At 38.4% G+C, this 16,490-nt stretch overlaps 1 protein-coding gene across 1 annotated transcript in view; it reads left to right on the forward strand.

Annotated features, from left to right (window-relative positions):
• The window catches only part of MOV10L1 (Mov10 like RISC complex RNA helicase 1), a 35,013-nt gene that overhangs the window by 13,333 nt on the left and 5,190 nt on the right, over nt 1-16,490 (forward strand). The window contains exons 8-22 of the mRNA XM_035559393.2: nt 626-820; nt 1,491-1,602; nt 3,066-3,243; nt 3,836-3,906; nt 4,274-4,365; nt 5,137-5,195; nt 5,676-5,791; nt 9,889-9,985; nt 10,910-11,088; nt 11,592-11,738; nt 12,114-12,235; nt 13,073-13,172; nt 13,437-13,601; nt 15,109-15,282; nt 16,094-16,243. Coding sequence (XP_035415286.2) covers nt 626-820; nt 1,491-1,602; nt 3,066-3,243; nt 3,836-3,906; nt 4,274-4,365; nt 5,137-5,195; nt 5,676-5,791; nt 9,889-9,985; nt 10,910-11,088; nt 11,592-11,738; nt 12,114-12,235; nt 13,073-13,172; nt 13,437-13,601; nt 15,109-15,282; nt 16,094-16,243 — 1,957 coding nt within the window. The remainder of the gene's footprint in view (nt 1-625; nt 821-1,490; nt 1,603-3,065; nt 3,244-3,835; nt 3,907-4,273; nt 4,366-5,136; nt 5,196-5,675; nt 5,792-9,888; nt 9,986-10,909; nt 11,089-11,591; nt 11,739-12,113; nt 12,236-13,072; nt 13,173-13,436; nt 13,602-15,108; nt 15,283-16,093; nt 16,244-16,490) is intronic.

The following is a 16,490-nucleotide window of genomic DNA, read 5'->3' on the forward strand; positions in this document are numbered from 1 at the left end:
CTGGGAAGAGTTTGTTAATGGATTTTGGAGCAGATGGTGTGCACGAAGGGTCTTAAGTTCCTTAGAACTGGATCTGAAGAAACAATTCCCTCTGACCTTTTTTTTACTCTGTCACTCCCCAGGCCCCACTTACAGATACAAAGTGCATTTTTTTTCAGAAGATGAAGATCTTTCCTGCTTTCTCCACTTGATGTGTTTGCAGTTAGGACTCAGTTCTGAGTAGCCTCAAGCAAGGCAGAGCGAAAGCTGTTGCTGCACACTTAGGGGGGGAAATGCTGTAGGTTCCTCCACTGGAAATGTTCAGCTCATCATTTTCAGGAGCAGTAATTACAAGACATTCATTGTGATGGAAGTATTAATTCTGTACCTGGTATGTTGAGGAGAGGGGTGCTGTTCCTTACGCAAGCTTTTGATGAAATTGGGGTTTAAAATTTTTTAAATTTTTCATTGTATAACATGATACCTGGACTGAACTCAGTGTAGGGAGTGAGTTTAAGGAATTGCCCCAAGTTAGCAGCTCTCTCGTTACTGAAATGACAACATACAGTTTTACTAAAAAATGTAATTATGGCTGAGGAAAAGACAATGTGATGGTTTTAAGAACTTAACTTTTGCTTGCTTGAAGAAATCCTGGATACAGTAAAGAACTCCTGTTGCTTGGTTTTTCTGATTTTACTATTGGACGCTATATTGAAACCACAGTAACAAATGAAGCAGAACTACTAATAGCACCTGTGGAACCATTTTCTTCAAGAAAGCCTAAAATTACTTCAGTACCCCAGCAAAGGACGACAACAGTGGTTGCCCCTAAATGCAAAAGGTACTGTGAGTTAGGGGGGCAGGGAATAATATTTGTCTTACCTTGTTGTGTTTAGTATTGCTATATCTGTTTTGTAATGCTGACAAATGTCAAACGAGAAGCATTTGTGCATGTTTATATAGGTATGTTGTAAACATTTTAATTTCAGATTTTACTGACGTTTTTTTTTAGTAGTGAACTGCTTGATTTTTTGTAGTCTCTTCATACAGAAGCTTCCTACTATATAATGTGATTTTTTTTATTTTAAATTAGATTGCTATGTAAGTGTCCTACAAGTAACAATTATTTCAGATTTTTTTCTTAATCATTTTCTAAGCAAGTTAGCTTCTGAACTCCTCAAGCAACCTGACATTTGTATTAGTTGATGTTTTTCCTACCTTTATTTCAGAGGTTTCCTTCTTCTAGATAAACTTCTATAATACTTAAGAGTATTTGCTTAGTTATAACAGTATCACTAAATGGAGAAGAGGATAAAAGCAGACTTTTTTTTAAATAATGAGTAATTGGGACACATACCTTTTGTCCAAATGTAGAAAACTTATGATTATCACCTTGAAGCGATCTGTTATTTTGTTGCATGTGGTTTCTTGTAGCCTTGAGGATGTGGCATATTAATTTGCTGTCAAAAAAAAAAAAAACTACTGAATGATTTGACACGCTCTTGTTTCAGAAACAGCAGAAAGCTTCCAAGCTTCCTCCCGCATTATACCGTACCAAATGAGTTAAGAAGATGTGTGGAGCAGAAGTTAGATGTACTGACCTTTCAGCCTCTCCTAGCAGAGGTATGCAAGTGTAGGTTTATATAAGAAAATACATTTTACGCAAGTATGTCTGTTCAAGCTGACCTTAATTTATCAATAATTTGTAGCCCTTAGCGTAATAGAAGCTGATAGTCTACTCGGTAACAGCAGTATAAGACTGTGGTCTGTATCCTGTAACTTATACTGGTTTTAGTATGTCACAGAATTCAAGCTTAGAAGAAAGCAAAATGGTAAATATGAAAAACTGAAAAGGGAGTTAGATTATACCGGGGAGGGATATTACAGTAGGTGAAAAAGATTCCTCCTCACTTCTCCTTTGTAGGCATCATTGGAAAGGGGTTTTAGGGTGCTGGAACAGTAGTCCAGCAGTTGTTTCATAGGAAATGAAAGCAGAAGTTCTTAGACTTATTGCAGTAACAGAGGATTCTTTTCTGCTTGTTCAAAACCTCTTTTTAAATACTCAAATGTACAGCTAGTTCAATTTCTTCCCGTGAGTACAGCAGTTCTAAAATACATTTAAGAAAAAAAGCAAACCTAAAGTTTTTTTTTGTTTTTTTTTTTTTAAAAAGGCAAACCTAAAGTTTAGTAAAAATATTAGTTATTCTTCAGAAACTGTCCTGATTTCTGGTAGAGCACTGCTGGTGGTCTCTTTTCTATTTTTTTTTCCCTTCCAACTTTCTAAGGACTTATCTGGGGCAGATATTTAGGTAAAATGTGCTGTTTGCCTTCTAAACAGCGTACAAAACACCCTGAAGTCATTGGCATATGGTAGTGTGCTAGAGATACTGTCTAGAGAAAAAAGTAGTATTTGAAATAATTTTGTACTGAAAGCCTGCTGGTAATGGTAACTTTTTTTTTAACAGTATCTTAAGTTCCACCTAATGTTGGTGACTGTTGCGAAGTCTGCACCAGAAAGCACTGCTCATTCAAATTATGTTTGAGTGAAAATATATCCAACTGAAAGCATTCTTTGCCGCCAGTCATGGTTTAGAGAGAGGTTTGTGCTATTGGTGAACACGTCTTCAGTGAGAGTGCATTAAGCTGTGAAGGGGAAAGTTCAGGTTCTTTCAGCTTGACGTAAGCTGTATAATCATCAGACAGGGCAGAGACTGATGTGACTCCATCTTTACCCATCTCTGGCCAGTGTACTTAAATTTTTAAGCTTTCTGAGACTGGTGAACATATAATTCAGTTTCTAAACTGCCCCTGAATTCAGGTGTTGAAATGCCCATTTTAGTTAGGGGAGACATGGTTAATGCTTTAGCTGACTGGCTGTTCTATCTGAGCTCCAAAGATACACAATTCTGCATTGACTGTTGTGGGAGTTTAGCTTAGTGTATTAAGATGCTGTATTTAGTCACCTTAATTGGCAGCCTGGTTGCTCTGCAGTCTAACTTGAACTGTTTCATGTAATACTAGGGTTGGTGGGGTCTGTATCTCAGCATAGAAATTGCAACTGTAATGTATACTGTTCTGCTTTCCAGGGTCTTAATATAAATAATTACAAAGCAAAATTTTCTACTCTCTTGTGGCTTGAAGAGATCTATGCAGAAATGGAGATAAAAGATTTTAGCATGAGTGGCATTACTTTGAAAAGGAATGGGAACTTGTTAGTGTTAGAAGTGCCAGGAGTGGAAGAAGGCAGACCTCACCTGAATACAGGTAGTAATTGATGTGAGATAAAGCTTGGTCTGTATTTTTAGTGCAGTGCAAACGCCATTGCATTGTCATATGCTTAAGGAAGTCTTTCACGTATTTGAACACGAAATAATTAATCTAGACTACTGTACAGGTGAACTGCACTGTTAATGCCTAAGTCTTACAGTGGCTGCTATCTGAAGAAGCATTACATGTCTGTTCTTAGGACTCTTCTCATATTTTTAGACTTAGGTACAAAAATGGAGGAAGTTTTCCACAAAAACACTGTGCAATGTTTATTTTTGCAATAGGTGTATCAAAACTAGGAAAGTAATTATGAGTTAAATGTTATGGTACGCAGGATTCAGTTTTCAGAAGGTGTTGAAGGTCTGATGGCATCAATATTAGGTGCCTTTTAAAATGTGATCTGAACTGGTATGTGCAGTTGTATAACTAGTGCCTTCTGAGGTACTCGTGGATCCAGCTGCTTTGCTGAAGTTAGTTAATATCTGTCATCCTGCACATTCCAATCTTAACCATGCAAAAGGGGAACGAATGAAGTGCTGCGGTGATACTTTTACTATTCCTTGTAACAATGTTGTCTTTTGCCAATTAGGTGATAAGGTGATATTGAAAAGTCAAGTCTACTCTGAGCATATAATAGAGTACGTTGCCTATATTACTGAGGTAAGCGAGCTGTGTTTTCCGTTGAAAATACGGTAGTCCGCAGGATTCAGAGGGGAAGCCAGCACAAGTCATGGAGCTTAACCTGTTCTGGGGAAGCTAGATTTTTATCCACAGTCTAAATGGTGCATTTTTATTGTCAATTTGGTTGTTTTGAAGACTGTAGGCTTCCTTTTTTCTATCTAGATTATAATTGTTACCTGCCCTAAAAGCACTCATAACATAATCTAGAAATGTAGTGTATTAGTAGTTAGTAAATCTAGGTATTGGCTTTTTTTTTTTTTTTTACTCCTAGGGCTTTCAAAGATGCTTTTTTTGTGTGTAAAGGACTAAGGCCTTCATCAGTAAACTTTTTTTTTTCTTGCAACAGATATGTAATGAAGATGTTACTCTTAAATTTAATGCAGATTTTGAACAGGCTTACAACTTGGAACCCATGGATGTGGAATTTGTTCACTGCAGGTATTTTATAGACTTCCAAAAAGCTCCATTTCATGATTCCCCTAGTAAAGCAACTTGAAAATACATGAGCGTGTCAGTTGGTAGTTTGGGTAGATACAGGAAGGGCACAATTAAGAACTCAGGTGCCAATTCTTTCATTTCTTTCCAACTATATTCCTTGATAAGACTGCAGTGGTAGTCACTAGGTACAAAGCAGAGACTCAAGACAAGAATGTTTCAACATGTAAATGATTGTTGCAATGCCAGGCAGTGGAATAGTTATTGGGGTGGTATGGGATATCTGTGTTCTTTTTTTTGTTATTCTTGGGTTTTTGGTTGCATGGGTTTCTGTCCAGTGGGTGGTTGGGTTTTGTTTTTTTTTCTAAGAAAAATATACCAATATGGCTGCAAGACTATTCATAAACCTTGAATTTTGCTTTATTTGTGGCATGTTAGCTGTATATAGCTGCTTAATCTTCTATTAAAGATTGGTTTTGCTGAAAACTTACTTTAAAGACTATCTGAATCAGGAGTGCAAGGTAATCTTTGTCTCACCGAAAGGCAAGAGAATATATGCATCAGTGCTGCTCGTAGCATATCTGTTGATTGACATTTCTGCAGTGTATTTTTCAGTAAATACGCTACAGTACTTGTGTAAAAACTCCCATTTTTATAAGCAGTGATGCACAGAAAAACCACTGGATGCCTTGTTGGGTGTATGCTTTTGCAGCTTACAGAATGTTGGAATTTTACTCTAATCCACAAACTGCTGATCTGCTGTTCTAACAACAGGATTACTAGCAGACGGTGCCAGTTGGCGGTTGAACAAGCTACCTGTCTGGGTGAAAAAGGTACATTTCAGTTAACTTAAGCTGTCTGGAGGGGTTTGGTTGTGAGGAGTCTCATGTTTTATATTGCTTTCACATCAGGGCATACTGAGAAAAATGCATTATAATAATGTGTTCTTACAGTTTCCTGTAATTATTTCATAAAAAAACTAGAGGAGTTGTTGGCCATCACAGGGGACATGAGTGGAAACTTAAACTTCTGTCAACAGTTTGAACCAATGAGAACTGTTTAAATCATGCTGTGGTAACAATAATATGTGAACTGGCAGTTTTACATTGCTTCAGAGCTAAATAAAAAGCACAGATACCCTGTTTTTTATGGTTGAGTAGAACAATTCATATGAACTTCACATGGATCTTTCCCAGTTCTGTGATAGGTTTTGTAAATCAATTTTGAAAACTTTGAGCAAGCTGATATCAGTAGAATGTGTGAAGTGCTTATGTGGCTTTCAAATTCCTTTCTTTCTTCTCCAAACTCGGAAGTTTTATTTCCAGAACGGCTTCTCTTACGGTCACCACAAGCTATCAAGACCCAAAATATTACTGAGGACTGTGGTGTTGATGATGGCCTTGAACAATATTCCCAGCAAGAGAGTGAGGTAAATACTCTGTAAATGTTTATTAAAATGCTTAACAGCATTCATATTGGTACCAGATAAGTACTGTACAGCTGTTGTTAGAAATCAGAGAATCAGTCGTATTCTGCTGCTTCTGAAAGCCGATGTAGCTTGTCTTCAAAAAGGGCCAGAAGGAGGACCCAGGCAACTACAGGGCAGTCAGCCTCACCTCCGTCCCTGGAAAGGTGGTGGAACAGCTCATCCTGGAGTCATCTCTGACAATGTGGAGGATAAGAAGGTGATCAGGAGTAGTCAGCATGGATTCACCAAGGGGAAGTCATGCTTAACCAATGTGATAGCCTTCTATCTATTTACAGGACGTGGAGCTCCTGGAGTGAGTCCAGTGGAGGGCTATGAAGATGATTTGGGGAATGGAACATGCCTCATATGAGGGGAAGCTGAGAGAACTGGGTCTGTTTAGCTTGGGGAGAGAAGACTTGAGAGGGGATGAGATCAATGTGCATAATGATATGAAGAGAGGTTGTCTAGAGAATGGAGCCGGTCTCTTTGAAGTGTCGCCCGGTGACAGGACAAGAGGCAATGGGCACAAGCTGAAGAACAGGAGGTTCCGGCTGAATTTGAGGGGGCACTTCTTTACTTTAAGGTGACAGAGCACTGGAACAGGTTGCATAGAAAGGTTGTGGGGTCTCCTACTCAGGAGATACTCAAAACCTGCTTGGATGCCATCCTGTGCAATATGTACTAGGTGACCCTGCTTGGCAGTGGGGTTGGACTAGATGATCTCCAGAGGTCCCTTCCAACCTCAACCATTCTGTAATTCTGTGCTTTCTGATGACAGAAGGTCATTTGATACCTCGAGAGAGAATTTTGTAACAACTGATGCTGTTAAGCTAACCCTCCCATCTAGAATGAGAAGTGCTAGTAACAACCTGTATGATGATAATTTGAATTGTCAGATTTGCATTAAACTAGTTTTAATAGCAACTTCTTAATAGATGTGTGAAGTCTTCTCAATGTGGCAGGAAACATCTTATGATAAAAGATAATCATCCTGGCCTGAGGAAATTTACCTGTGCTTCTTAGCTGCTAGTTAAATTACAGTAAGAAATTATAACATCTTTCTTAAAAGGAACTTAAGAATGTTACCTAGTCATTTTTACTGTTTGAAGCAGAACTGTCACCAATACCAGATCAAGTCAGCTTTGGGGTAGGGGTTCATTTGTTTTTGTCCAGAGGTTCCAGAACCTCTGGGTAACCTGTTCCAGTGTCTCACAACCTTTCCACTCAATTTTTTCTCCATTTCCAGTATCAATTTTTCTACCCACAACTTGTGGTTGTGACCCCTTGTTTATATAGTATGCTACTACAAAGAACTGTTTGTCTTTTTTTTTCCCAAGTCTTATTTAAGCCCTTATGGGCATTAGATTCCTGTTTACCTCCTCCAAATTAAACTTTAAAAAAAAAAAAAAAGCTAAGTTCTTTCAGTTCTTAAGAACACGCTGTTGGTTTGTATACATCTAGCAGTAACCTAGGATCGTGGAAAGGGCCTGGGGATTACTACTCAGACGGTGGGTTCACAGCCTGTCTTGGTTTGTGCAGTTTTTCAGTCCCAGGTACAGAGCTTTCCACCTCTTACTGATTTCTATGAATTTTTTATTGGCCTAACTGCAAAGTTTCTCATGGTCCCTCTGAACTGGAGGTGAGCCATCAGGCATTTCAGATATGAATCCCGATTTTGTTTGCTATTTTATTGAGGGTGTACTCGGTCTCATCGTAGTTCTTGAAGATGCTAAATAATATTGGCCCCAACAACAACCCTGGGGTTCCTAGCTTGTGGTGTGTTTGCAGGTGAGTATCAAGCTATTGATTAATGCACTTTGAACCCAGTAATTCAGCCAATTTTCAGTTCATTTAAGTCTCTTCATCTAGGTAATGTCCTTGGACTAATAAGAATGCTGTGGTAAATCGATCATTTTGAAAGCCTTACTGAAGTCAGGGAGTATTACAATAACTGCTTTCTTCTGTCCACCCAAGTCCCTTCATTAGAGAAGGAAATTGGGTTGGCCACCTGTTAAGAAAGCTCTGTCCCTTGTTACAGCTGTGTGAACTATTCCTGGTCACCCTTTTTTCTAAATGTATGAATCCAGAAGGATATGCTCTGTGATCTGTTCAGGGATGGGACTGAGGCTGATGAGCTGTAGTTCTCATGATCTTCCTTGTCCATCTTAAATTGGAGCAATGTTAGCTTCATCCTGCTGTCAGGGGCATTGCTAATTTTTTGTGGGAATGACAAGTTGGTTTTTTGGGGGAGGGTGGGGGATTGTTTGTTTGTTTGTTTGTTTTTCCATTTAGGAGGTAGCAGTATCCACAACTGTATCGCTGTGGTGAGTCACAGCCACTCTATGAATGTGGATGCATCCAGTGTCTCAAAGTAGTTCATAGCATGGTGCCCTTACGTTACTTTTCCCTCTCATTCCCAAACTGCTCAAGGGCGTTGAGTTCTTTTCCTATAACATCCATCAATAAGTTGTCTTCTCTCATCCATCTCTGAACTGTCTCTTCCACACAACAGTTGCAGAGTCTGTTCTTGTTACTCCCTTCCTGCCACACTTAAACATCAGCTGGGCTTTGATTCTCCAGATTTTGTCCAGCTTTCCAAGCAGTGTTTTTATATTTTTGCCTGTCCTAGTTTAACCTTCCAGTTCGCATTTTATGAATTCATCAAGAAGCTACAAGTTTAGCTAAGCAGACCTTCTGTCGAAATTCAAGATGATCTTGTGCAGCAGGATGGTTTGTTTAAGATGTCTCAATAAACAGTTTTTAGATCTCCTGGGTACCTTTTCTCCCCATGTCCGCTTCCCAGAGGACTTCATTCAGTGATTCGTTAAGCTGGAGTCTGCTCTAGATTGTCCGAAGTTCTGACTGCTCTTACCTTTTTAGCCTTCTTTGAGATCTTGAGGCAGTTACCTTGCAGTATCTGCACTAGAGGCAGATCTGTGGAAGCATGCTTTTTCATGTATGTGAGCAGCAAGTCTAGCAGGGACTTATTCCTGATCAGTGCCTCTGCCATTTATGTCAGGAAGCTGTCACCCACTCACTCTAGTAATTCTGGGAATCTCCTGGGTGAATCGCAATAGGTATGTGAATGATAGAAATCTCCAGTGAGCAGCACAACTTGCGATCAGGAGGCTAATGCGAGTTGTTTGTGGGAAGTCCATCCACACTGTCCCGTTCCTGGCAGGGAGTTGTTAGACCATCAGACAATAACATTGCTGTTCCATCTTCCTGTGGTGACAACTCAGGCACGCCTGTGCTTTTGCAATGAATAATATGCAGCCATGGAGCTCCTGCACATAAACACGGAGCCATACTGATAAGAGCTGCAGCACAGCTAGTCATTGCAAGGTGCCTGTTTCTACTGGGTTCCTTCTGTTTAACTATAGAGGGGTGGCGGAGAACATCACTTGGACCCCTCATCTTACCCCAGAGATCTGTGTATGAACCCCTGAAGTATTCAGGTCACTAGTACCCCTGGATAAGCAGCAGAGCAAGTAATCAGAAGGACTGCATAAGCCTTGCAGTATTTCCATGGCATCATGGCTCTGGGGAAGCAGCAAAAATCCCAGGGTAATATGGCTAGAAAACAAGTACCTCTGTCCTTTACAGGAAGTAATCAACACCAACGCTCATCAGTTCACTTGATTGGGATGAGTACTACTAAGAGAATTGTAACATCTGGTCCAGAGTCCTGTTAATGCCATGTTCACTACAGTTTCCTCCCGTGCTGCAATCTGAAATCATCTTGCCAAAACACATGGAATGTGAACGTTAGCTTTTGTTGAAGGAAGCTGCTTAACCATGACTTCACAATCCTTATCAGAGTGTGCAAAGTATTTGTGCAATAGATGTTTAATTTTAACATAAACTCAAACTTCTAGAAACCTTAGATTTAAGGTGGAAACTCCTTGGATCTTTTCTTCTCATACTCTTCCTTTCTTCACAGATAGTCTGTTTAATGGGGAACAAAATAAAATGTAGCAACTTCAAAAATATTGGTGAAGATAATTGGCTGTTACTGTAAGATTATAAATGCATTTACCTTGACTTTATGATTTCAGGTCAAAAAAATGCAGAACAGACGGACAAAATGCATGGCATCCAGGCAGATGAACATACCAGACGTGGTGACAGTTACTGCACAAACAAGCCAACTTGGTATGCTTTATTACTTTCTTTATTAAAGAATAACAGTTCAGCATTGCAATCACTTCAGCCAAATTGGGGCTGAGAATGGTGGCGCCTTTCAGATGCCCTTGTGTTCTTTTAAGGAGAAGCGGTACTAGCAGGAATTTTTGTTGGAGTCCTTCTGTGGAGTATTTAAACATCTTCAGCTCAGCAAGCATCCAGTGACATTTTGTACTCAATAAATTATTCCAAGTCATCTACTGGAAAATGTTCACTCATGTTCCAAGTTTCCGGTTTGTAACTGGAATGCTGGGATAGCTACTTTGGAAAAAATGATACAGATTTTTAAAAGGTTTCAGAAAGTACATATCATTCCTTTGCTTATCTGAGAGGCATCACTTCAGCAATTAAGTACACTGATGTTTAAATAGGGTGATTTTATCACGTTGTAGCAATAGGATACCTAAATTGTGGAGTAGGTTGCCTAGATTGTGCTTCTGTTAATGTGTTAATAAGATTCTGTTGTGGAAAGCTAGGGCTGGACTGCATGAGAGGGGGAAAAATTACAGTTGTCATACGACTTCACCACTGGTCATCAAGTACTAGTATTATCCCTGAAAAATTACTGAAATTTTGCTGCCCTAGGACAAAAAAAGGAAAGTGAGCTTGATGTTAAAATTACTGAATAGAGTTTTTGCAGGTTGTTACAATAGGTAATGATAATCCTTTTCTGTCCTTCAATTTTGTGAAAGATCTAGTACAATTCTGAAATATGAACATCTTATTTTCTCTGTGCTGTTCTAGGAAACCAGAGTTTGAGGGGGGAGTTCATTAGTTGTTACCACATAAAAGGAAGAAAAATTTTTAAAACATAATATGAATTGGAGTTGCTTTAACCTGTGTATGCTAGAAATATTTATGTTCATGTTTAATATATGCTTATCTTCATCATAGTTGATGAAACTGCGGCAATTAAGCAGAGAGCTGGTGAATTTTTCAATCCTACATTGAATGAGCAACAGAAACTGGCAGTGAAAAGGATAGTGAGTGGTGAATGTCGTCCAACGCCTTACATTCTCTTTGGACCACCAGGAACTGGAAAAACAGTAACGGTAGTCGAAGCTATTTTACAGGTAGTGGTAGATGACAATTGGGTCATCTCTAATCATTTCAGTGGTAGAACACTTAGAGTAATTCTGAAAGTACCATCACATTTTTTTCCCAAACCAGAATTCACGAAATGCTCTTCTAAGCAATTTTGCTGAGCTATGCAAAATAATGAAAGATTTTGATAGGAATCTTACAGAATTCCTGAATGACTTATTTTCAAGTCTTCCTGTTTTTATATCTTTTAAAGCTTTTGTGAATAGTACCTAACTCACGATTCCAGTACTGCATAATGCATTCCTGAAACACAGGTATAAGTCAATATGATAACCATGAAATACTTCTTCTGTTGGCATGCTTAGGTTATGATTGTCAAGACTAGTGTTCTTGAACTGCAGAAGTGTGGATGAGTATAATGTGTGTTCAAAACTCATCTGGATTCTGTATTCAGTGGCATAACATGAGCACATTTTAGCTATTGCTGCATCTCCAAATTAACCTTACTTTATGTCCATCTTCTTGAACATAGATACATTATACTTTACCAGATAGCCGAATCTTGGTTTGTGCTCCATCAAATGCTGCAACAGATCTGATTTGCTTGAGGCTGCATCAAAGCAATCTGTTAAAACCAGGAGCTATGGTCCGAATCAATGCTAGCTGCAGATCACTAGAGGTAGGTATTACAGATAACTACCAGTTATTATTTCACTTCTAATATTTTATCGTAAACTACTGATTTATTAATGTAACTGTCAATGATTAATAGGCTAGTTAGGCTTGGTGGGTAGGATCCAAAGTAATAATCAATCTAGCCATTCCAGAAGATGAACTGGAAAATATGTATATGAAATACATCTTAAAATTTTCTTTCCTAAGATGAAGGAAATGCAAATACATTGCTTAAGCATGTTCATGAAGAATTTATTTCAGTTATGGGTCTAAATCTAAACGTTTTGTTCAGCTTCCAACATATTTTTCAGTGCTTTTTATTCAAATGAAAACATCGAGTAGCATTTTTGTTTTACAAAATACCTTTTTGTTTCTGCAGCAAATTGATGACATAGTGAAACTTTACTGCAAAGATGGCGAAGATATTTGGAAAGCATCTTGGTTCAGGATAATAATTACCACTTGTAGCAGTGCAGGAATGTTTTATCAAACAGGAGTAAGGTACTGTACTATAGACAGGAGTATTGCTGAGATAGGCTTGAGATTTTGCAATTTCCAGCTTAGGTACCCACTGTATTGTAACTTCAGCTGTTTTAATACAGTTCATTGCATGTACCTCTGTTCTTAAGTTGTCTTCCTGGCAAACCTCTTGTTTTTAGTAATGTTTCAGCTGAGACTTTCTCCCCACGCAGTAAGTTTAAGAAATATCTTGAATAAAATTAAAAAGTCTTGACACAGTAGTTTTTCCACCACTAGCAATTGGAGCCTTAGAAATTATATTGCTTTTTACAGTCATGTTGGCTTTAAAGTATTATAGGAGTTCACACTAAAATTTATATTTTACTTCGTAAAGGTGACCTGATGAGAAAACTACCTGTAAACAACCTCAATATAAAGTACTATTAAGCAAAATCAGAGGAAACTAACTTTTTAAAAGAACGCTTTAAGTGTCTAACTGTCTTAAGAGTTGTTTGGTGGAAACAGGGCCTAGTGATTGTCTTTGCATAAACCAAGTGCATTATTCTAATTAGATAGCTGAGGGAATTTGAGAACAATGATTTTTTTTCCCAAGTATCTTAGCCTTGCCCTAATACTTTAAGATAAGCAGTGACTGTGTATATGATAGTATGGAAGAGAAATCACAGATGAGGAATCAGTTACTGAGTTGTTTCTTCTACCTTGTGTTTGAAATATTTTAACCTTTGCTGTATATGTGGAGGGAGGTTCCTGGTGCACATGACAAGGAAGCTTACGGAGCTGCTGAGGTCAACCACAGGGTGGCAGAATGAACTAATCTGAAAAAAAGCCCTCTTTTGAGTTCATGTTATTTAATTCTAGGCTTGGACACTTCACACATGTGATTTTGGATGAAGCTGGGCAAGCATGTGAACCAGAGAGCCTGATTCCTATCGGGTTGATTTCAGAAGCTAATGGACAGGTAGTTCTGTTAGCATCATCTTCTGAAAGGAAGAACAAGTTTTTGGCTTGTTGTTTTTATCGTTGTGAATGTTGTAGAATGCAAGCTGCCATTTTTTCATACTTCCGTTCTGGGCCTAAACCTGTGCAAACAAATTAGAAGTCTGTGAGGAAAGCAGAGTACCTGACATAATTCATCTTACAATTCTGAAGTGTGCATGTTATTGAAACTACATTTTCTAATAACTGTTATAATACAAGGTGGTTTTTTAATCTGTATATACAGATAGTTCTTGTTGGAGATCCAAAGCAGTTAGGACCTGTAATAAAATCAAAAATTGCATTGGCATTTGGATTAAATTTGTCCTTGCTGGAACGACTGATATCAAGGGATATGTATCTGAGAGATGAGGATGCTTTCAGTGCCTGTGGATCATATAATCCTTTGTTGGTGAGTAAAACTAAGTTATTTTAGTTTATTTCTTGTAAAGAAGGAGAAACTCTGGTTGCTGATGTTTCCTTGCCATCTTTCTTTACTCCTTAATGCTTAGTGTTAACTCAAACAGTTGTTTTTCTAGGAAGACTTGATTATTCTGAATAAATACTCAGAATATCAAGGATGTTCAGCCTTCTAACCTCCTAAAGCCCTTTTTGGCTTAAAAACAGACAGACCCTTCAGAGTTGGTCAAATGTAGCACACAAAGCATAATTCTAAATAACAGCTTAAAATTCCCTTCCATCTCCATTGTCCAAACTTACCATAAATTCATAACGTAATTCTCCACAAATGGACAAGTTTGAACAACTTACTTCAGGAAGGGGGAAAAAATAAACTTCCTGTTTCCTTACTCCTCCTTCCTCTGAAGGATAGCTTTGGATGTTTGTCATACAAGCATAAGAAAACAGTGTTTACAGGGTAGCTGGAAATAACTGAATGTTCCATGGCATAGAGAAATACTTAAACTATTCCTTTCAGCTCTGAGCTGGAACTGTGTCTAGCAGCCCAGTACATGAACTGGTGTATCAAAAGCAAATTGCTGTTAGTGAAATGTTCTTAGGACAGTTGGTGAACGCATTTTAGTGAGCATAAGCATATTTCACAATCAGGATCTGGCAACCTGTTGATATATCCTTGACCAGAGTAGCCCCTTAATGTCATTCCAAAGTATGGATTTGAATCGAAGAGCCTCATAAGTAGATTTTTTAATGATCAGAACCATTACTTCTTACTCAACATTTGTTGAGTAAACACTTTAAATTTAAACAAGGTAAGCTCAGTCTTGCTTTGTGGTCTTCTGTAGCTCTGAAGGTTGAAAGGTAGAGAATGAAAAGCTGGGGACAAGGGCACTATTTGGGGCAGTGAGTTCTTGAATGAGGACAACTCTACACATGGCATGTTGAACATGTCTTCCCTACATGGGGTACTAAAAACATCCTTTTTTGCTGGACTCTGTGTCCGTTTGATTAGTACAGAAACAGTTCAGAATGTCATTACAGTTTCCTGATGCTCTTGTATGGTAAAGTACCTAAAATCCATTTCAAGTGGCAGAGGTAGTACGGCTAGTTAAGTAAGCACAAATGTTTCAGTGGCTTTAAGTTCTTGTCAGTCTGAAATACAGGGCTAAAATGTAAACTTAATTTACTAAGGTGCCTTCTCATTCTTGTGGTACTGTACTTTGAAAAATTACAACCAAAGGTGATGCGATAATTGTATGGCCAGAGGAGGAAGCCTGATGGCAGCCTTAAGTTGCTGGGGGGGACAGGGAGTGGGTGATGTTTAGCTCTAGCTAAATCACAATTACAGATCACAATTACAATTTTTTCCCTTTAATGCAGTTCTTTGGCAGCTTTGGAAAAGCTAAACGCTGCAGGATGGCAAGACAGGAGCTGCTGCAGACTTTGAAGCTTGATGAATAGTTGCCTGTTTCAGTTACTATTTTTTTTTCTTGTCACTGCAGATCACAAAGCTCATAAAGAACTACAGGTCGCATTCTGCATTGCTTGCTTTACCATCTAAACTGTTTTATCATAAAGAGCTGGAAGTTTGTGCAGACGGTTCAGTAGTAACTTCTTTGTTGCATTGGGAGAAATTGCCCAGGAAGGGGTTTCCGTTAATTTTTCATGGAGTCAGGGTATGTAAAATGTTCACGTAGTCAAGTATAAACAAAGGGGCCTCACAGAAGTTGTCTGATGTTGTAGACAGCAAGTTTTATTCTTTAGAATTAATTTCAGAAAGGGTATGAAAATAACCTTTTGTAAGAAGTGTGGCTTCTTGTTTTTGAAACAACTACTTGTTCAGTACTTAATTGGTTTTTGAAAAAACCGCTGAAGTCAAATGTTTGCAAAGAACTTGAGCAGCTGCAGCTGCAGATCGAAGTATACTGTGGAGACACTTTAATACAAAAAATTAAGTTGGCAAATTAAGCAGCACGGAGCTGCAGGCAGCTCCGTTAGATTTAGATCGCTTCTGATACGAGTTTGCTGCATTAGAATGAATACAATCCCCTACAACTGGAAGATTATTAAAGATTAAGTAGTGGGGGGGTGGGGAATAGTATGTCAGGAAGAGAAGTTTTCTGTGGTCTTCCAAGAATTAGTGAAATAGCAAGTGGTATATCCGCTGTTGGAGGTGCTTTTTGAACTCATGCCTTGTAGAAAAGCAGAATAGCAGCTTGCTAACACCTGTCAATCTGAGTTGAGATTTGCATCTTTTGTCACATACACAAAGCACTGTTGTCATATAAATAATCTAGCTTTAAAAAAAAGTGTTAAGTGATGCTTTTTTCTTCACTGGAAAGGGCTTATAGCAAAGAAAGGAATTTGTATATAACATTACATCACTTTTTTTTTTTTTGCATTTAGGATGTTTGAGACTAATCTATTAAATACATAGTCATATCTGCACATGGTCTTCATCTGCTTGCTTTGCTTCCCCTAATCCAGGGCAACGAAACACGCGAAGGTCACAGCCCCTCCTGGTTTAATCCAACTGAAGCAGTTCAAGTGATGCAGTACTGTTGCCACCTGGCTAAAAACGAAAGCACTGCAGTGTCCGTGACTGATATTGGAGTGATCACACCGTATCGTAAACAGGTATAGTTAGTGTTTAAAAACTTCAGAGTTAGTGTATTTCATGTTGTGGTTTTGCATTGTTGTGGTTTGTTAGAGCAGGAAGGCCTGTATCAGAATGTCACTGTGTCATTACATAGTGTGTTATCAATCATTAATGATGTTTCCATTGAACTGTAAACCTAGATAGCACTAATGGCATTCTGTTTTGCTTAGTTTTATAAATCAGGAAATGATACGGAGAGATCTGCTTGTAGTTTTGGGGATCAAA

This window comes from Cygnus atratus, chromosome 1, assembly GCF_013377495.2.
Source record: "Cygnus atratus isolate AKBS03 ecotype Queensland, Australia chromosome 1, CAtr_DNAZoo_HiC_assembly, whole genome shotgun sequence".
NCBI classification, from domain to species: domain Eukaryota; kingdom Metazoa; phylum Chordata; class Aves; order Anseriformes; family Anatidae; genus Cygnus; species Cygnus atratus.